Here is a 20,745-nt window from a genome sequence, read left to right as displayed (position 1 = left end):
TACCAGAGCACAACCTTATCAAGTGAAAGAAGCAGCTCCTGTAGAGTTTTTGCCATAATTTGTAACTAATGCAAGAACATAAAATGGCTGCACCTCCAGCTGTTTTCAGCTCATCACATTTCAGCAGTGCATGACTGTTGTGTATTTATAATGTAGTGGATTTCTATTTCATGAACGTGTTCCAAGTCCCTTTGAATATGTATGAACTTGTGGTTACTGTCTGATTGACACTCCTTCTCTCTTTCCCATACAGGTTTTTACAGAGCTTTCCAACTTATTCCTCATATGAAAACTAACTCTTGAACAGCCTTGTTGCCTTTTCCTGAGCCTCTTTCCCTTCTGCTATATGCTTTATCAGATGTAGAAACAGAAAGAGCTAAGGGATTCAAGGTGTGGGCCATTCATGGATTTATTCAGCACTGAGAGATGTCCCCTGCTGTTCTTCCAATCCCAACAGTATTTTGGGGTTTCTGCTAAGCATTGGCCTGAAATTTTCTTGAGACTTTCCATTGCAGTCCTCATCTCTCTCTTCATCGGTAACGGCCAACTCAAAGCCCACTATTTTACATAAGATCTTAGGTTTCTTTTTTCTTAATGGCATTATGTTACACTGTGTTTTAGCTACACTTTATGCTCACTCATGAACTCTTGTGGAGATGTTCACAGGCTTCATCCTCTACTCTGAATAAGTTTGTACCATCAGAATAGAGGCAGGCCCTTACAAAGAGATTTGTATCCTCGCAAGACAGACATTTCAGATAAGCAAGATATGGAAGAGTTTCTTTCTGTCTACAAGATGTGTAAGTTCTAGACAGCAAAAATTAGGTAGGATGAATGCCACTGGAGGAGTCTAATCCCTGAGTCCATGAAAGTAGGCATAAGAAAGCTCCCATGAGCCCTTCTATATAATCATCCTCTGGTCAGGGAGGGACTGAGATAACCTGCAAGGTTTGAGTCTGAACAAGACCCCTGAAATGGCCATTGGTACAAAGTATGATTTACAAAAACATGCAGCTACAAAACTTCCCCCAGTCTGCATCTTTATGTATTTAATTTCCTAAGAAATCTGGTCCTGGGTGACTACTGCTCTGAACGCTACATGCTTTCCACAGCCCCTTTCCCTGTTTAGCTGTCAGGATCAAAGGGCCACCACAGCTAAGGCACCATGCAGATGCCCCAGGGCACACCAGAGCCCACGGCAGGCTCACAAGGGTGAGGCTTGCCTGCAGAACAATTATTAGTGGAGATAAGGCATAAAAAGTAAAGAAACCACTATGACCCTGGCAACCCAGGTTGGATTTGCAGGATTGCCAGTGAAGGGGTAGGGCAAAAAGGAAGCACAATGAAAAAAAATAGTCAGTAATACCTTTCTGCTTGTAAGCAGAGCACATTTTTGATTGTGTGACTGAATGACAACAGAGAGTCAGAGACAATAAGCACAAAGTTGTTTTCACAGAGACTCTTCTCAGGTTAAATCCAATTTCCCATTAGCTTGTCATTACTTTGACAAGTAACTAAGCAGCATTCCTAGGAAGTGCAGCATTATTACTGGAAGCATGCTAGAAAACAGCTCCAACCTGGAAGACGGCAGTTTCAGAGCAGGAAATTGCACCATAACTCCACACAGGGAGAGTTTGGAAGAGCTCTCCACATGGAAGAGCTTGGGGGTGTTAGAATGGGACTCAAACACCTCAAGTTTCAGCCTTGACTTTGCAAGGGGCTTGTTCTGTGAGAGGGGATGGAGAGGTTGTCCAGGCCTTTCTGTTCTTTCCCTATGCCTACCACAGACACAAGGAGAAGCAAGGGGAAGAAGAAGGAGATGCTGTTTTCCTACTGGCCTGCTTTCACACCTTCTGGATCTCTTTCCCCCCCATGGTGTGGGGCGGCCCAGTTCTAGTTCCATTTCCATCTGAGGAACCATTTCCGACAGCTTAAGTGGGTGGGGGGGGACTCCAGCACCAGGGGTTTCTTCAGGTCCTGAGCCTGGAGGGGAGAGGTGCTCTCCCCTCTCTCCACCCACGTGGCCCCATGGCAGGCACAGAGACAGCACACCAGCGTGGAGAGAGGAGGCAAGAGGGAGTTTATTGTTGGGGGGGTGACATTTACAGGGTTAGAAGGACTCACAGAGTAACCAATTAGAAGTCTCAAGGGGCTTACAGGAACAACCAATCACAGGAAGGGGTTAACAAGGTCCAATGAGAACACCTTAGGACATCTTCCCAGGATATTCCTGCATGGGAGACAATAGTCCTTCACAGGAGGTGTCGGGAAGAAGAAAGCATGAGTTAGCAAAGAGACTACAAAAAGCCATTCTGAAACATGTTTAAACCACAGTTTTCTCATATACTGCAGATTTCCTGCCACAGTACCTCAATGGCCTGAGATGTTCCAAGGAGATCCATGGAAACATCCACAAATCAGCACTATCAATCTGCTTTGAACAAGCCACAAAGGACTCAGTGAGGCCAGCGCTGTCACAATTCAGAGTACTTGCTGCCAAGCTAGCTACTCACTACTCGGCTATAAATCTGGACCTGACATATGCATACACTGTGTTTTCCAGCTTTCTGGCTTTCTACCCTTTATTTTGTAATTCCAGAATGATTGTAAACACTTGTAATAAGAATGGCTAATAAAATACAGTTTATTAGCCAACCTTGTACAGCATTTTTACAGCCTTTTCCACTCATCACTGAGAAAAACAAATCCTTTTCAGCTGTGCTGGAGCTGGCATTGCTGCCAGCCTCCTCTGGTCTCACCTGTAATGAGGTGAGTAATTAAAGTCCTTACAGGAACACCAGGCTTTTTTTATTGCCTGCCACAATCCCATCCTCTGCTCTCTGACTGACTCAGAGAGGAACTGCCACAAATGTTGTTTCCAAAATAGATCAGCACTGAAACTTGCTTTTGTCATGTTAAACGATGGAAAAATTTAGGAGCTCAGCTGCTTGACAGTCCTTGTTTCCTGTCCCAGAATTCCAAGGAAAAATCCAGTGGCCCCTCAGAAGTCTGGTGGATCTAAATCCCTAGTCAGGATTGTGGAAGAGCTGCCTGTGACTCACTGAAGTTAACATGGTAATAAGCAAATATCTGGAAGTAAGTAGCATTGGGGAAGCCTTCATTCCATAAAGTTCTGAGGAATAAATTATTCTGGACTAAGCGAACTCTAAATATTTTGGTTTTATTTATGCCATGATCTTGCTTGTTCTCAGCCACTGACTGGGCTGAGCCACAAAATAGGAAGATAATAAAAAGCTTAAACCAGTGATTCAAAGGAGAATATTTCCCCTAATGGAAAACCCATGCATAGGCATCTTTAGAACAAGATGCTGTTTCGTACCAAAGTCTGTTTTTATAAAGGTACTTGGTGAAGTCAATTATCATGACATATGGAGTTACTCTCCATGAGGTAAACATAAAACCAAATGCTTGGCAGTAAACATAAACCTCCCAAGTTTTCTTCCTCTTTCTGTCCTTTTATCCCTTTTTTTTATTGTCACATTCAGAAGTATAAATTGGTAATTTATTGAAAAAAATAATGGTAACATTTACCAAAGTGGCACTATTCGCTACCCACTTTACTGTGACAAGTCTGGTTTTGGGAGCTTCTTTCTTTATGTATTTTAACACAAGTATAAACAAAAATAATCCTGAAAAGATGACTAAAATTATTTTCCCTCTTAACTCACTTTGCTTAAAAAAAGAAACACTTAAATAAAACCATGGAAAGGAATAAAGTTTCTCTGTGCAAATACTTTTCCCTATCAAGTTCCCAATGTGGCAAGCCAGCGCTGCAGCCTGGAGGAGATACCCAAGGGAAAGAGATGTGCCCAGGGCACCTGGGAAACAGCCAGCAAAAAACTCAGCAGCTTCAGTCTGGGATCCTTATCCAGAGTAACAAAAATCCCTCTGACTCCAGCTACTAGTTCAGACCATTGACCTGCTTAAGGCAGCTAAGTCATCCAAAAGATTAGTCCTTGTACTGCCACTCAAACCAGGGGACACTTACTGCTGGGTGTACAGACTGAACAGCACATCACTCCTTTGGATAATGCTAATAGTCCTTATGTCATGGTTTGAGATAGCCCAAAATCCAATTCCCTAGCTCCATTCCCCCCTCCCACATCTCAACCCAATGTGAGATGGGTTTTTCCAGACAAAACACACCAGACTCAAAGTGGGGGAAAGGGAATATATTACAATGACTGTACAAATAAATACTATAACACATTATACACACGATCACAACTATCTCTACCATGACATATAGTATTTACAATGGATCAGATCTCTTCTCCCCTCCAAATAAAAGTCCAGGAGGGAAGGAAAGACAGATCCCTTCTAGTCCTAAAAGCAGGAGTCTCTTCTAAGGCAACAGGTCCTCCTCATCTCATGCATGCAGCAGCTGTGGCTGGCTTTCTGCCAGCACTCACGAGGGAAGTATCTAAGTTCCTCTCAGCCCCTTGACGCAGGCAAAGGGGTCTTCCGTGGGCTGCATTCACCCCAGACAAAGGTCACTATCACCACGTCATATCACGAGCACAGGGGGCTTCATGACGGTCTGGTATCTCCAGGAGATTCAAGCTCCTTGCAGGGCCTCTGTGCCCTGCCTCAGGCTGCCACCTTGGCAGCAGTGCAAGGGGGGAGCCAAGGTAACCCCCTCTGCATTCCTCTCTGTCCCGGTCCAGCTTCCCAGGACGCTCAGCTTCCCAGCTCCTCCCTGCAGTGCATGCTGCACTTCAAGGCTCTTTCAAGCAAGAGTCCATCATCTTCCTCCTTTCCAGGAGGTCTCAAAGGAGTTTTGGGGGCTCTGGTATCAGTTCTTACCCCCAGAACTCCGTAACTCTGCTGCAGGCTCTCTTTTCCTCGGCTCTCCTTCCAGGAGTCTTCTCTGCGGTGCTGCATGTTGTTCCTGCTGCTCTTTCGGTTCAGGTCTTATCAGTTGGCTTTTAGCCATAACTTCTGGATGCTGACGCTGCTTCTGCTCCGTCTCTGCTCACTCACGATGGAAAACATCTCCCAGCTCACAACTACAGGCACCTAGCCCAGCTTTATGCTGTTCCAGGTCCCTGCAGCTCCCCAGCCCCGGGCTGGGAGGCCTCAGAGCCCCTCTCCTCGTGGCTCTACATGGCCACTTCTTCCTACCAACCAAACTACAACCCATCTCTTCCGGTCTGGTTGTGGTATGTTTACATTTCTGCAGGAGCGCTCATTGGACAGAACTTCAAAACTTCCAGGGGTCTCCACCCCTCGGGGGTTACCACTTTTCTTAGCCTCTGGGGGGAAAACAAGATTCAAACCACTACACCTTAGCACCAAGCAGGGAAGGTGAAGCACTGTTAGAGGCACAATTTACATACCTGAAAAAGAAAAATAATCCTTCCTTAGGGTGTAAAGTGAGCCATGTGCTTATGGGCCATGTGAGAAAACCACTGAGCAGCAGCTCTGGTCAGACAGTCCAGGTGAGCTAGTTGTCCAGTTTCCCCCAAATGCTGCCTTTCAGAGGAGTGTAACATGACTCCTAGAGGAGGAGCTACAGCTACACCCTCTCCAGCTTGGATCACAGTGATATGTGGTGCTCCTAATTACAAAATGCTGTAAATACAGATTCTACCATACAAGCTTTCAAGATTCACTGCAAAGCAAAACCTCTTCACCTTCTGAGGCTCTTCCTTATCCAGGCGCCTATAAGCTGTTGAACTGAGCAACTGAGGGCATTCCTGGTGCCATTAACACATTTTAATAAAACCCATTTTATTAACAATTTCACATATGTAAATTAATTCAGCTGGACTGGAGACTTGTCACATAAATAATCTGTGACTAAACTTCTTACACTGTAAATCTTCCATTTCTACAGGGCAAATGATTCCTACCTTCTGTTATGTCCCGAAGCTGAATAGACAGTGATAACTTTCCATGGGACAGATAATTAAATTAAATCCATTCAATTCCAGAAGTTATCACAATTCAGAGGGAGGAAGCCTTTGTCTGCTAACTCTCAAGGTTTGTAAGAAGTGTCCATTACTCTATATAATTTATATCATGACAAGTGTATGAAAATTGTATCATATTTTTTCTGCAAGAGCAATATCCTGCATCAAGATAAAACATCTCCTTATTATAAATACATCCTCTGAAGCACTATAACCCTCTAAAAATAAAGCCTAAGACTGAAGCCACACTGTATTTAGCACTATTTTATACAGTTCTTATGCAATCCCATTCACCAGATGCTTTACACAGTGCCTTTGAAGGACTCTGGCATCCTTTAAGTCATCCTCGCCAGTGGACAACTACACACAACTAATTGGGCGGGTTTGGATTAGGTTCTCTGCATTAGTGGATTTTACAAAGCTGCCCATTGCTATGGGTTAACAGCAGAGATGAAAGGCTAAATACCTCCACTATGCATGGCATGGAAGGGCTGCGGGATTTGTTTCAGGCAAACATCATGAGGCATCGAGCCCTGCTCTTCAGTTGAGACCCAGGAGCACTGCTGCTGAGCACAGCGGTCAGCTTTTGGAATTTGTTATGATGGCAAGAAAGGCCCTTGGAGAACACACCTGTTAAAGTGGGGTATGATACTGCAGGTCCAAAGCCAGGGCTTTTTCTTGGGCAGATCCCAACCAGCAAGAGACGTCTATAGACAGAGAATGAGATGTGGCTGGTCTCCAACAAGGGGTATTCTGGCTCTTTAGGAAGTCTGTAGGATTCCAAGTGCCACCCAGTGTCCAAATCAAGCTTAATGTAAGTCACAGCTCTAATAACTGGAAGGTCAAACTCAAGCCAAGCAAATTGGTGAGGAAAGCATCTTCAACCAGCATAACAGCACATAAAGACAACTACCATTATTTCCTATAATACTTGAGTGAATCTGTAACACCTCCTCCCCTCTACACAGGATGAGATTAGCACCAGAAAACATTTTTTTAAAAAATTATATACAGCACTCAGCCCTAATGCACGTGTTTGAAAATCCATCCAGTGTGGAAGGGGCTCTCTCTAGCTTCACAGCATTTCTGTTTTAACACTGGGAGAAGCCATTCTGTTGAGTTCATCCCATTCTGCTGAAGATGATATACTAAAACAGCACTTGTCACTTTTCAGTAATTTCTTAGAGTGAACGGCCTTTGCGATGAACTTCCTCTGGGAAGGAATGTAACAGAAAGGAATTGTGGTAAACAAAGGAATTCTACCAAAAAGCCACTCCCATTTTAAAGCAGATAATGAGCATCAGAGCCCATTACAGATGTCCACCATGGAAGTAATTAATCATGGAAGTCATCATGTAAGTAATTAATTCGAATCACTTCTGAAACAATAAAATTTAATTATGGGTTCTTTGAAAACTAAAAACCCAACAATTATTGTTGATGGGCTTTTCTTGATGGCAGAGAGTGAATAGAGTTTGTTAAGGTTGGTTTTCCTGCAGTTAATTTAAAAAAAAACAAAAAACCAAAAAAAACAGCTTTTAGTTAAAGATGCCTATATGTAATTAATATATAAACCAGAGCTATTGTGCTAAGTTTAGATTCCACAGGACAGAAATGCAATCTTTGAGGAACTCCTGGACATGTTTCTTCATAACTCCTCTCTCCTGAGGTCTCAGATCTTTATTGTCTGCTCAGAAGTACTTTCACCTCAGAACAGTTGGATGTCTCCAGCTTAATTTCAGGAACATTCTCGGTACTAAGAACAGAAATTGCAAGTGGCTCTTTTGCCATGTACTCACTTATGCGCTGTAGGCGAGCTCTAGTTGAGGAGTGACAGTGGTGGCAACCCAGACCACAGCACAAGCAGATGACTCCTGCTCTGTGTCAGTGTGGCTGTGGTCCACGTTCACCCTCTTCCCCCATCAGATGCTGCTGCAATTCCAAACCAGAAATTAACCACTCTGCCTCCAGTCCAGCAGCATTTCTCACCCAGCCTGAACTGCATGAGGAGAGCATGAGGATGGAGAAGGACCATCAGTTAAACTCTGGTATTTCTCATTTTGGTGCCCCACTCATCTGTTTCTCTCCCAGCCAGCTACAGAATGTGACTGCTCTTGCACTTGAAACAGCTTCCAGCCCTTTCAAAGTCTAACTAGCTCTGAGGCTCTCCCATCTACCAGGAATTACTGAAAAGCATTTACTAGCAAATGTGAGCTAACTAACAGATGTGGAATTTAGTGACTTAAATGTCCATCTGCCTACCCCTGTACTCTCTCTGTGCCCTCTGGGGCCTGTGCCCAAGTGTCTCTGGGGTCTGCATTTTCTCTGTCTGGTCTGCCCAGAGTTCAGATGGGGGATAGCACTGCCATACTGTGTGTTACTGACGTCCATCACAACATGGGCATATACCCCCTCCTCTCCAGCATCACAGGATTTCTTTGCTTACCCGTGCAAAGCTCTAACAGCCATGTTTTGCTGTCCACTTGAAAACTGCACAGGAGATATTCCTCAAGAGGCACTAGTGCTGAGACATCAGGTGTTTGGATATCCAAATGAGCTATAAATGACAGAGCATTATTGAGACCTTCATTTCAGGATCAACAGCTCAGGCTAAGCTGCAAAATAGAGATTGGAAGAGCACTACAAAAGATTTCAATGCCTATTTTAGGATATACTAAGGAGTCAGACCTGCTGGCAGTAAGAACACTATATGTTTTCAGATGGCCACATCAACGCATTTAAAACTTGACTAAAGGCTCAAGCTTGACCCTCGCCAAAGATCACATTTTGACAGCTTCACCTCCACCGTTCTGTCTCCCATGAATCCTGAAAGGCAGCAAACACTTCAGTGATGCTTAGTCAGAACATAACCCACTTTTCTGAGTTGTTCCCAGTGCTTCTGTCAGAAGGGGATGGATTGTAATGCCTCTCAAAGACAGTGAATAGCAGAGGACTGCTTTAAGCTATAATGAGGTCTCATTACTACAAGAGATCTTGAAGGACAAGAGCTTGGCAGCATTTAGTAATGCTCAGGAAGTCAGAAAAAAAGAACAAGATTGTCTAGAGCTGGAAGAGCAAATGTTTTTCCTGAAAAGGCACCTGATTTTCCATATGAATATTTTGGAAAATCAAGCACAGCAGCATTATGCTGGCTTTGCTCCAGAAGAAACTTACCAAAAACCCATATACAGCAGCATATACTCATTGTATGTATATTGTATAGAAGTAAAAAATTGACCATTAATAACAAGAAACTTTCCCTGGGAGGATGAATTGTGAGAAAACTACAAACTCTTGACATTCTTTGAAGCTCCCTGCAAAACAGCTGCACTTACTACTTTTGGATAATATCTTAGACAAGATTATGGTAATCTCAAAGCACCAGCATTACTCCCTAGAAGTTATTCATCTTTTCCCCAAAGTACATTATCATAAAGCTTGAACATAATTTGCAACAAATGCTTTTGTCTCTCAGTTTCATTTTTACAAACTTCCATGAATTAAAAGAGTTTATCTCAACTGATATTATCAGCCTGCATAATTGAATATATTTTAATTAGAAGAATGAGTGAGAGTTTAGCCTATTTAGCTAATGACAAAATATCATGTTCTCCATTTAAATAGGACACGTCAAAAGGTTCTTATTTAAATTCTCTTCAATGTAAGAGTGAAACAAATGTTACAGCATTACTAGATTATTCCCTATAAATACCTTATACAGCGTTAGACACCGAGATGCAGAAAGAATCAAAACAGAAGGTTTGGGAACTGTTTGGCAGCTAACTTGTAGCAGAGCAGATTTCAATGTCCTGCAGATGGCTAATGCAGCACCTCCTGTCCTTGCAGAGATGGCAGCAGCACTGGTTATGTGATGAAAGGTTCCCAAGGCCCAGGCTGTTCTGACTATGGTTTGGTGTTATAAAGACTAAAAACAGAAGGAGCCAGAGGTCCTCTCTCACCACCTCATCTTGGTTGTTGCATGAGCCCATTCTCTTCCTAGTTGTTGTTGGCATCACACTGGGATATAGGCAGCAGGTGTGCATCCAACTACTGGTACTGCACACACGTTGCTGTTGTGGGGTTTAGCACAGTGCTAACTTCCAATCCCTTCCCCACTTTTATGGATCACTTTATTACAAAGATACAGAGGTGCTGTCCTCCCAGATGCCTCTGATGCAAGCACAGAGAGCCAAAGCACAAATAGGCTTTTAAACCTTAAGAATCCAAAATATATTTGGTATGTGGGGGAAGGAAAAAAGATGCCTTACAGGCTGGTGGCGACATCCAGTTCAGGAAAACCCAGCAACCTGCAGGCCAAGCAAAGCTCATTTCTCTGCTCACTGCCAAGAGCTCTTTCAGATTATGGAGTCTTTCCTACTTGGCTACTTCCTAGGACTTTCACAAACCTGATTTTGATGGTTTCAAATGGTCTCATAGCAAAGAGGTTTCTTAAAGCTTTTCACTGATTTTGTTCCACTTACATAAAGCATATGCTTTCATCTTGCTGTGTTCTAAGAACTCTACCAGGAACAGAAAAACTCGTAGCACTAAGTTGTCCTTTCTCTTACATTCTTTTCTTCTTGCTTTCAACACGCCAAACTATCCCAGCTTTGCTACTAATCTCTGCAGGGGTTGGCTACCTGAGCAATCCCCAGGTGATATAAAAGGTGTTAACTCCACAACAGTAAATCCAGGAAGGTGACCAACCAGAGAAAGTGCCTGACTTCACTATTCAGCAGCATCTCTTGGGAAATCAAGTCTCCAGAGCTTCCCAGCATTTAGCACACTAGGAGAACTATAGCTCCAGAGAGTGGTTCAGCAGATTGATTACTGAGGAAAAAAAAAAAAAAATCTCTGCTACTAAAAATTAGTTCCCTTCATATTTCATCGTGGCTCTTGTCACCATTTCTTGTGCTTATCTCAAAAGTTGCGTTTTGTACTGTCTCTTACATTTTCATGCATTTCTTTTATCAACCCTCTTTTAAGAGAGTAAAAAAGAGTAAAATTATTTGACTGCTTGTAGATTAGCGAATTTCTTGTTCTGAACAGCCACCTCTTTCATCTGTCATTGTCACCTTCTCCAAGATTAATAAGAAAAAGATTTGTACATATATAAGGCACAATCTGTTGAAAGCAGAGATGAGCTTGATACAAAGGATACTAACTGTAACTTTTTTTTAGCTCTACATTGATCCCAATAGCTGTAGATACTTATAAATCTTTTGCTGTAGTGTCAGCACAAAAAAGAAAAGCATATCAGGAAATAAATTCAGTGTGTGCCCCAGGTAAGCTGGAGCATGATTTCTTGGCTCCTTCTGACCATGACAGGAGTTGGAATTTCACCTTGCATCTGTCAGAGTAAAAAGAAATCTTTTCTTCAGTGGGGAAGAGGAGGAGACACCAAAAAAAGATGGAGAAAAATACAACAGGGGATTGCGTTTGCATAGATGGGTGTAAGGGTTGGAAGAACATCAGTGTCACCTGCTTCAGAGGAGGGGGAAAGGGGCCCAGGGTTAGGACCAGCAGCAAAACATTAACACTACTGCATAATTACAGAGTACTCAGTATGTATTCAGCCCCAGTGTGTTTTTCTACTGAATTGCACTCCAACTGTATGAGAGCCTATGGACACCAATGGAGCTGTGGATTAAGTTCCTGCAGGTGCTGCAGTAACTGGAATGCATAGATACATTCTATAGATACACCCACACTAACTGGCAGGAGCACTGTTCAAGAAAGTTGAATTAAAAGCAGCAAAAGTTTTCCCATTTTTCCAAAACTGAGAGCCCCTTCTTTAAAGTTCCCATCTCTTCAACATTTGTTAGTCCGCTGCTCTGTCATCTGGCTCCTCACATTTTACATGTCTCTCCTGGGGGATCAGGGCTTCTCCCTTCTCTTTAGTACAACAGCTGAAGGAGCATTTCCATTGTCCTGCTGCTCTTATTTGGCAGCTCCACACTCAATGATGCAGTCACTGTCAGATACAAGAATGATGGTTTCCTAACAAACTAGTGTTCATTAATGCTTTAAAAAAAGACTTAAAAAAAGAAGGGCAGAATCCAGGCTATGCAGAATTTAAGAAGGAGTAGCTGTCACAATCCAGGCATTTACTGCATTTTCAACTCATAAGAGAAGTGACAAAATAGAAATGTAAGAACAAGAGAATACAGATGTTTTAAGATGTCACTTTGTTCACTACTAGAGGTATAAGCAGGGTGGGTGGATGTGAGATGACACGAGCTGTTAATGGGATTTTTGCCACTGAAAGAATATGGCAAGGTGCCTGTAGGGTGCTGCTTCATTAACCACCATTAGTCTTCCATTTCACAACTGAATGGGTGAACAACTGATGCCTTTGGGTTCCTCCAAAGTTTTGGTTTGTTTGAGAGTTTTCTTTTGCTGTAGTGGGGTTTTTTTAATAACATCTCTATTCTAAAAGTGTAAAGCTCTTCCTTCGTGGAGCAGGCATGTGTGTTCATCACAAAAGTTAGTACTGAAGAAATACCATGACAAGAGCACTTGGGATGTCAACCAGATCACAAATAAAATCTGTCTTAAAATTTGGTCTTGGCAGTTAGCACCAATGGTTCAGAGAGTCCCATGGTACCTAAAGTCATCACAGCCTCTGCCCAATCCTTCGCATGTACCAATAACAGCTCTCATCAAATTTTATATCCTTCCTGAAATGTTGTAGCATTAATTTAAGAAACCCCAGACTATCTCTTCACCCTCATTCTGTCTCCACACTCTAAGCTTCTTGGGGCCCATGTGCCAAATGGGTGTCTGCTCCATGGACAGCATTTGCAGGTGCTGCCACAGCTGAAAAAGCAGCAGAGAAGGTGGGAATGAAAGTGGTCACTTAACCAGGAGAGGTAAAGCACTGCAACACTTCATTTTAAATGGATTCGATTTTAATGCCCACAATCATGGCATAAAATGTTAGACAGCAACACACAAAAGTCTCTGGGGAGTTCTCCACTTTTGAAGCCAGACAGAAAGCTGAGAGAGAGCCTTTATGATACAGGGACAGCCACCTGAATTCACAACGCTGAACCAGAATTTAAAAAATAATACTGATAATAGCCTGAAGGACTGAGCAGAACTTGGAAGCAACTCCAGGGCACATACATGCAGCTGCCTTCTCCCACCAAATCTGCATGCTGAAGAAGATGATTCTTCAGGGTTAAAAACAAAACAAAGAGCAGCTGCATCATTCCATGTCTGCTGTTGCAGGGAATCGTGGGGAATTTGTGTTTATCTGTCTTTAAAGAGCTCCAATCATACTCAACACTGTGGCATGCATCCATGGTGTCATCAAGAGGATAAAGCAGGAGAATGTTTTATTTTTACAGTCATAAAATCTCCAATAATCAGCAATGGAAAGAGAAAGCTCCATGTCTTTCTATGGGAGTTTGGGGCCAGACTCTAGTAGTCCAGCATGCGAATAGCTGGGAGTATGGATCCAAGGAAGGCATTTCTAAGAAGGAGAAGGCTTGCTTATGAAAAGAAGGAACAACTCCTATGTAGGATCACTTGTGTTTCTTTTGATCTTCTCTGCTATGGTGGTGTCTGGATCTACCCATCTAGTAAGAAACTAATATTTGATGCCATGTGGAAATACAGAGGAGATAGTGGAGAGACTAGGGAGAGGATGGCTTTTCAGTGAGTAGGCAAAAGTATTGGCTAGAAATTAATTTGTGTGAGCTGGAAAAGCAATTGGTGCAGATGCTACAAAATGCATGAAAAGATGGCTAGTCGGATGATCTGAGATCCCCTCTCTTTTGTGGTGCCAGAAGCAGCAAGCTTGCAGGTTGGAGAGAGTTCTTCTATGAAGTGTTTCCATTATCAAACTGTCTGTAGTGGAAGAGACTCCTGAAGTCCAATTTCCCAGAGTATTTGACAGCTTCAGCAAAAAGTTTTGTCACCTGCCAACACAAAGCAGAGGAGGACTGAGCATTGCAAAGCCTTCTGCAGAAGGCTAAGTGATAGAGCAGGATCCATACTTCTACTCTGTCACCCTGAAATTACCCTGTGCAGGTCTAGTCCTTGAGTCCATCCAAATCAATACCAGTTGTGCACAGGTGCTGGCTACAGCCCTCTGGAACCTGCCTGTCCAGCTGGAGAGACACAGATGTGCTGGGCTTCCTTGGCAAGACAGTTCTGACCCATGAGAGCTGTTGTTTCTCCATACAGCTCAAAGCTAAAGAGAACCAAGGTAGCTTTCCTCTCTCAAACTCAGAGATTATAACTCTGCCATCAAAACAGTTCAGTGAAATGCATCAAGCAGGTGCAGTAATAAATTTTGGATGGGGACCCCTGTTCTGGTTGTCAGAGTGTGTTTTGCTTGTAGGCAAAGAATGGGTCTTCAATTCCCCATTCCTTCTAATGATGTCTGACATCATCCAGTCTATGAACTTACAGTTTGGCATTCTCTCTGCTCTCCACTCCGATCACAGCAGAAGATTTTGCACAGCTGGACACCAGTTCAAGTCACTGGGTCTCATGTCAGCACCCACCAACATCAATGGGAGTTTGGCTGCTGTTGCTTAATGAGAGCCAGATGAGGCTCTTTGGTGACAATGGAAGCCACTTGCAAAGGAAGGCAGGGTAATGCTGGCAGCAGGAGTCCCACTTTGCATTACCAAATATCTCTTCCCCTTTCATGGCCAGTCTTTGTGATCGAAGATTTGGGAAAGGTCATTACCCTTTGAGCCTGCGCAGTGGATTTTTTAGGTGAGACACAGTGTGCGCTGAGCTGAGTCCACCCTTTAATCCTAAGGTTCATCTGCTGGGGCTGAGTGAGCTTGGACAGTGGCAGCGAGGTCCTCAGGACATAGGTTTGTTTAGAGTGACCTTCTCTTAGATGGGTGGCCTTACAGGCTGATGAGCTCCATCTGCCCGGGGGAGTTCCCTGACCAGGAATCGAACCCGGTCCGTGGCAGTGAGAGTGCTGCATCCTAACCACCAGACCACCAGGGGTCTTGTAAGGAGCTACAGACATGTAATGAGTAACAATTGGGGACCACAACAGCACAGGCAGCAATTCCACTTGGATGACACTTTGGAACTGGATTGCCCCAAGGATCATTTAAGAAAGCCCAGCAACATCCTGCTGTAAGGTTTAAGGACCATACTGGAAAAACATCCCACTATAAAGTTGTTCCCATGCATAATTCAAACATGTTACAGGCAATCCTGTGTGAGAGGTTTGCTCTGAAGTGAAAATGATGCAGCCACGACTTCAGCTGCAGTACAGGACTCAGGATTTTCTTGTTTGCTTTTTTGTTTTGTTTTGTTTTACTCAGAGCAACGTTATTTTGTACACTAGCAAAAAGAAAACACATTCAAACCAATGTGTTGTCATGATTTTCAGATACATTATTTGTCAGATAATGAGGGTACAGACATTCTGGAATCTATGGTCACAAGTGCTTGCAAGCTCTGAAGGCTCTTATGTCTAAGAGGAGAAGGAACAACATGGGAAGTACCTGGAAGTTAGTGAGAAGAGCAATCCCACTGTCAATAGCCATCCTCCGAATCACATAATTATCATGGACAAACTTGGTGTTGCTGTTGGGCAGGTTAATCACCAGATCTATTTTCCCATCCCTCATCAGCCTGAAGAGAGAATTCACAAGAAAGTATCACAGTGTGTCCCACCTAATAAAGACCTCTGATGAATAGCACAGGCATGGAGACAAACAACACTGAAAATTTTCATTTGAGTTTAGTCTTCACCCCAAGAAACAAGGGGTTAAGGCACTAAGCTGCAACTCAGGAATTTGGGCTTTATTTCTGTTCCAATCAGCAATGCAAAGCAACATTCAGCCTTCACACAGCCCAGCCCATGTTAAAGGCATGACTGACTGTTGTTAAAGGCTAAATATTCAGATTCCATGTATTCTTGCATGAAAGTGTAACTTGGAGCAATACCTCCAAGCCATATTAAATAGGACTACTCAATGAGATGCTCATTAATCAAGCTGAAACCTCCCTGCTGGGGCAATTCCAGACAGAATCAGATAAACCAAAACTTTTGGATTGAATCTAAGTCCCACTGATCTCAATAGGGCCAGCAATTTGCCCCTTGTATTTGCTGTGCTGGATGTTAACACAATTTTGATGAGGTGAGCATTACTCTTACCTCCTGATGGGAGGGAGGCTTGAACTCTGGCTTTCCTGCAATGGCCATGCCACAGGATTTGCAGGGATACCATTAGCATTGAGCCAGTATGAGGTTCCTTTTGTGGCATAAAGCTGTCAAGGACAAAAAAAAGAGGTTATTTACTGTGTGCTTCTTCATACCAAATCTTTTCATTTAACTCATGTGGTCTGACCTAACACACAACCCCGGTTGTCAGAGTTGATTTTGGAGGGAATTTTTCATAACAAAGGTGTTTCTCCATACAGAGAGACACAAGTACAGAATGACTTTCCCAGATTTCTGTTATCTGGGATTTCCTGATGGATGATAGCCAACGAATGGCAGTAACACATCCAGAAGCAATGAAGTGACTTAAAAGAAACTAAATCCCTCTGACTTTCAATAGGGCTTAAGTTCAATCACTTATGATTTTTTTTGCCACTTCCTTTTTTTTTTTTTTTTTCAGGCCTAGCACTAAGCTTTGAAAGGCAGAACTGTAAAAGCTCTCACCAGTCTTCTGTGGCTGTGTTGGTAGTTGCCTTTCTTTAGAGACATGGATGCCAAATGATGCAGAAGAGCTACAAGAGGGATATAAATATACCACAGAGTTCGTATCTCTGCAGCTTGTGAATATCACTGAAAACTTTTTATAGTAGCCCTATAAAAATGTTTTCCATACAAAAAGTTTTCTCTTCCCTGTCTCCTGCTACACATGGCATCCTGTTGGCATTTTTGTTTCTTGGAGAACTTAGAGGAGTTTATAATGTCCATCCTGGCTGCAGGCTGATAACAGAGCTGGAGTTGTTCCTGCCCTCACAACAGTCCCATATAATTAAGTAATCATGAAAACTTTTAGTTGGGTGATACCTGCTGACTTCATGGATCACTCAGCTTAAAATTCCTGTTCTACATCGAAAATACCCTTTTTTCTCTGTCTCCAAAGAAACTCCAACTTGTTCCTGCAGCAGGCTGAGGACATTTCAGATTCTGAAAGCTCTCTAGCTTTAAATAATTGAAACCACCTACCTTAAACCCTTCCTCATGCAATAGTTCTGCTATGCTGAGGAACCTGGGGCGGAAGGACTTCTGAAAAAGGAAATTTTTTAGATGCAGCATCAAAACAGTGCTTTGCTGGGCAAAACGAAGATCCTCGAGACTGCTAAAAGGCAAATACATCTTTCTGTGCTGAGAGCATGTGTGGGGGTGCACAGAAATTTCTGCATGTGCTCATACAGAGCCATTCCCAAGACAAACATCTGGATCCTGAAGCCCAAGTCACTCCCAGCTAAGACATATTTTGTTACAACACCAGGGTAAATTTTCTCATACTAAGTTTGACTGCAACTACAGAAGATTTACTACTGCATATTAAATATCTAGGCAATTGCCTTCTCAAATACACTAAATAGAGTCCCCTCTGCTCTTAACTAAATATTTTTTCAATCACTGCTCAAACATTTGGCTTTCTCTTGTAGTAGATAACATATATAGACAGGCTTTGGGCTGCTTTTGGATGCTCTGTTGGCACATTCCCATGGATAGGAGTCTGTGTATGTGCGAGTTCATGTCTAACTGCCACAGGCATATGGAAATGGAAGACACAAAACCACTCAGGAGACTGGGACATTGTATTCCCAAAAGGACCTGAATGCCCAGATACATGGGGCACCTTTTAAAGGCTCTCTCACAATGCAGATCCAGATCCACCACAATTGAGAAAGGTAAGACAACCTCCTGTAGATGTCTGCACTTGAACAAGTCATTTTAGAGGAAAAGGTGAGTGAAAATTGATGCTAAGCATAAGTATCCTTGGGATGTTGAAGGTACAGCAATGCAAAGATCTAATGCAACACATGCCCTTCTCACTGCCAAGGCAAGCCAAAGCTTGCTTTTAACCTTAGCATAACTTGGCCATTGCAAGTAATATTACTGCAAGCTCCCTTGTCCCTGCTGGAGCTACTGATAGATTAACCTCTATGGATGAGAGAGCAATATTCTGAAGGGTGAACAATTTTCTACAAAGAAAGGAAGTAAACAGGGTTTTTTTCCAAGCACTCTGGAAAGAACCTCATTCTGAAAGCCATCTCATTCTGCACATTAACTGGAAAATATAAATATACAATGTGACAGGGTTGGCAGCTTCCCAGTCAGAGAGAAGGGTTCTGCTTTCTGGTGAGGAGAGCTGGCTTTCACAATAGTATTATAAACTTCTATCAAACATGTACTGAACACTTGTGACACATAAAACAGCTTCTCCATGAAAAGAAATTACAGCTGTCAGCTTGCATTGGAGCAGCCTTAGATTTACAAGCTGGCTGAAATAACCTGTGTAAGAAACCATTAGTTACTACACGTGAAAAGTACAAGCAGATTTATTTAGTGGAAGATATTTACTGTAGGAGAATTGTATTCTTTTTCCTTTATCAAAAAAGTTCCATTTCTTATAACCCCTCTCATGTTTGCCAGCAAGCAAGTATTTGTAAAGGGCTACATCCTCAGTTCATTCAGTACAGCTACACCAGTTCTCACTGAGATCCAGCACTGTATGAAGCCATCTCATGTCCTGTGATAATCTTGAATTCTGCATCCAAATCCACTGTGGAGGACAGAAAAATTCTGGTACGTAAGGAACTAAGGCTGAAGGTTACCTTGAAACAACAGACTTGGAGGGCTGGGATTTAAGACTAAAATACTTTGTCAATGCTTTCCGCATCTCGTGGTCACCAGCACAGATGTAAGACAGATGCACTCCATCCCAGAGATATCACTGAATAGCCCAATCAGGAAAGAAAAAAAAATAGCTTTTCAACTCCTCTTGCATAAAATATAAATTATTTAATGACAGACTCAGTGTTTCAGCATCACAGATTTCTCCAGATTGTGAAAAGAAAAGAGGTCAGATTATCAGCTTGCATAAACCAGCAGAGATCCATTTGCCTAACAAGGAAGCTGTACTCAATCTACCCTGGAAGAGCATCAGGCCTCTAAAATCCCAGGGATCTTCAACCTGTGCAGTGTCAGAGAGTGGTCACAGCTGAAGGACAACCCAGCAGGCTTGTGGTCCCAGCTGACTGCACAACCTGCCTTGTGCTGTCCCTCAGATGTCAAGAAACACTCACCTGTCTGACCTGGAGGATGATTTTCTTGGTTACCCCCACCTTTGCATTTCCACTGGAACTGCAACCTGTACATGCACCAGCCTGGAAGCCTCTCAGCAAGGCTGGGCTCATTACCTGGGCACACTGGGACCAGTTTGGACTGCAGATCACAGCACAGCCATTTGCCTCTTGATTTACAAAACACCACAGAGTGAAACATTTGCAAGAAAATCGAGTTCTCCCTTTCTACTCCTGTTAACTACATCCCTTTGACTTCCACCTTCAGCATCCTCTCACCTCACCATGATTAATAGCAATGGCATAAAGGTGCAGCATACCAAATAACCAAAATATGAGCCTAGTTACTTTTGAGGGAAGTAGAATACAAGACAATGTGGCTTCTTATTTCTCTTTCTGCAAGGGCTAAAGGTTCAGTTTAAAAATCAGAGCAAGCTGCTAGTCATGAAGCAATGAAGCCTCTGAAAGTGCTTTGAGTTCACTACCCACTGCAGAAGAACCACAGCACCTTCCTCAGACAACCAAGGGGACTTGTGTACGTGCTCCTGACAAGCATCAACCCCCAGAGCACCAGAACAGCTTGGAGAAACCATCCTGTGGTGTTCTGGTGTTCGCAGTCTGCCTGATGCCTCCTCATTCCTTGTGTCTCTTGTTTCTGCAGTGAGGGACTCCCCTTTCCTCCAGCTAAATACACAGGGAAGACCACCTATAGTCTATATGTCAGGTCTAGGTCAGCATTTCAACCTTCTCTTCTCACAGGGCTTTATTTCCCCTATGTTTCAAAGGAGACCATTGAAAAGTAGGTAGGTGACAAACTACAGAGTGGGGAGGAACAAATACCTAGTTCTCAGCAGCAACTTTATACTTTTTGATTTGGAATTTAATTCTATAAGAAATATGCTGAGATGCAGAGAGACCTTTAAGCAATTGATCTGTTATTTTCAAGTTTCTTTCGCAAGAAAATGAATGGTAAAACCACTCATTAGAAAAAGACAGAATCTTGTTACTTTTAAAAGGTTTGTGGAGTTGAGCTTTTGGCTTTATCTCTTCTTTTTCCCTTCTTTTTCTTAACACCTTTGTGCAAAGAACATTTGGCTCAGTTTAACAGCTACTGACACAAAACTTACATAAATGCTTTCTATAGCTAAAATTACTTTTTGCTGCCTGTTCCCCTTTAGCTGCTATCCGGAAAATAGGCTTATATTTTAACCATTTTCTTCTCCTGGCTTTGCTTTTCTCCTTTTTAAAATGCTGTTTTTTAAATATGCAGGTGATTAGACATACAGTAGACACACAATATCAACTGCCCAGAGTTTCATGCTTAATTTTAAATTTTATCTAGGTAGCAAGCAAAGACTTTTCTGCTAATTAAAGGTAACGGAGCAACAGCCTCCATCCACAGATGTGTGTATATGTGTACACTTAAGGACTTAGTGGTAATCTGTGTTAGCAGAAATCGTGTTGCTTTCTGGCCACTTTTCACACACTTCCTTCATATCCTCTGCTGGCACAAACAGCCAAAGACGTTTTTCACACCCCAGTTGTCTGA

The 20,745-nt window shown here is 42.8% G+C and overlaps 1 protein-coding gene across 7 annotated transcripts in view; it reads right to left on the bottom strand.

The window, feature by feature from the left end:
- Positions 1-13,261: 13,261 nt before the first annotated feature.
- Positions 13,262-20,745, bottom strand: part of CPS1 (carbamoyl-phosphate synthase 1) — a 128,788-nt gene continuing 121,304 nt past the window's right edge. For 6 of the 7 annotated variants that reach the window (XM_027636899.1, XM_027636897.1, XM_027636894.1 and 3 more), the window contains 4 exons: positions 17,107-17,166; positions 16,081-16,193; positions 15,425-15,554; positions 13,262-13,861 (listed from right to left, as the gene is read on the bottom strand). In XM_027636899.1, the coding sequence (XP_027492700.1) occupies positions 13,763-13,861; positions 15,425-15,554; positions 16,081-16,193; positions 17,107-17,166 (402 nt within the window). In that variant the 3' untranslated portion in view covers positions 13,262-13,762. The remainder of the gene's footprint in view (positions 13,862-15,424; positions 15,555-16,080; positions 16,194-17,106; positions 17,167-20,745) is intronic. The other variant, XM_027636900.1, reaches the window with a different exon arrangement.

The sequence above is a fragment of the Corapipo altera genome, unplaced genomic scaffold, assembly GCF_003945725.1.
Source record: "Corapipo altera isolate COAL_440 unplaced genomic scaffold, ASM394572v1 45, whole genome shotgun sequence".
Classification (NCBI taxonomy): Eukaryota; Metazoa; Chordata; class Aves; order Passeriformes; family Pipridae; genus Corapipo; species Corapipo altera.
This window is presented reverse-complemented; position numbering and strand designations above follow the sequence as displayed.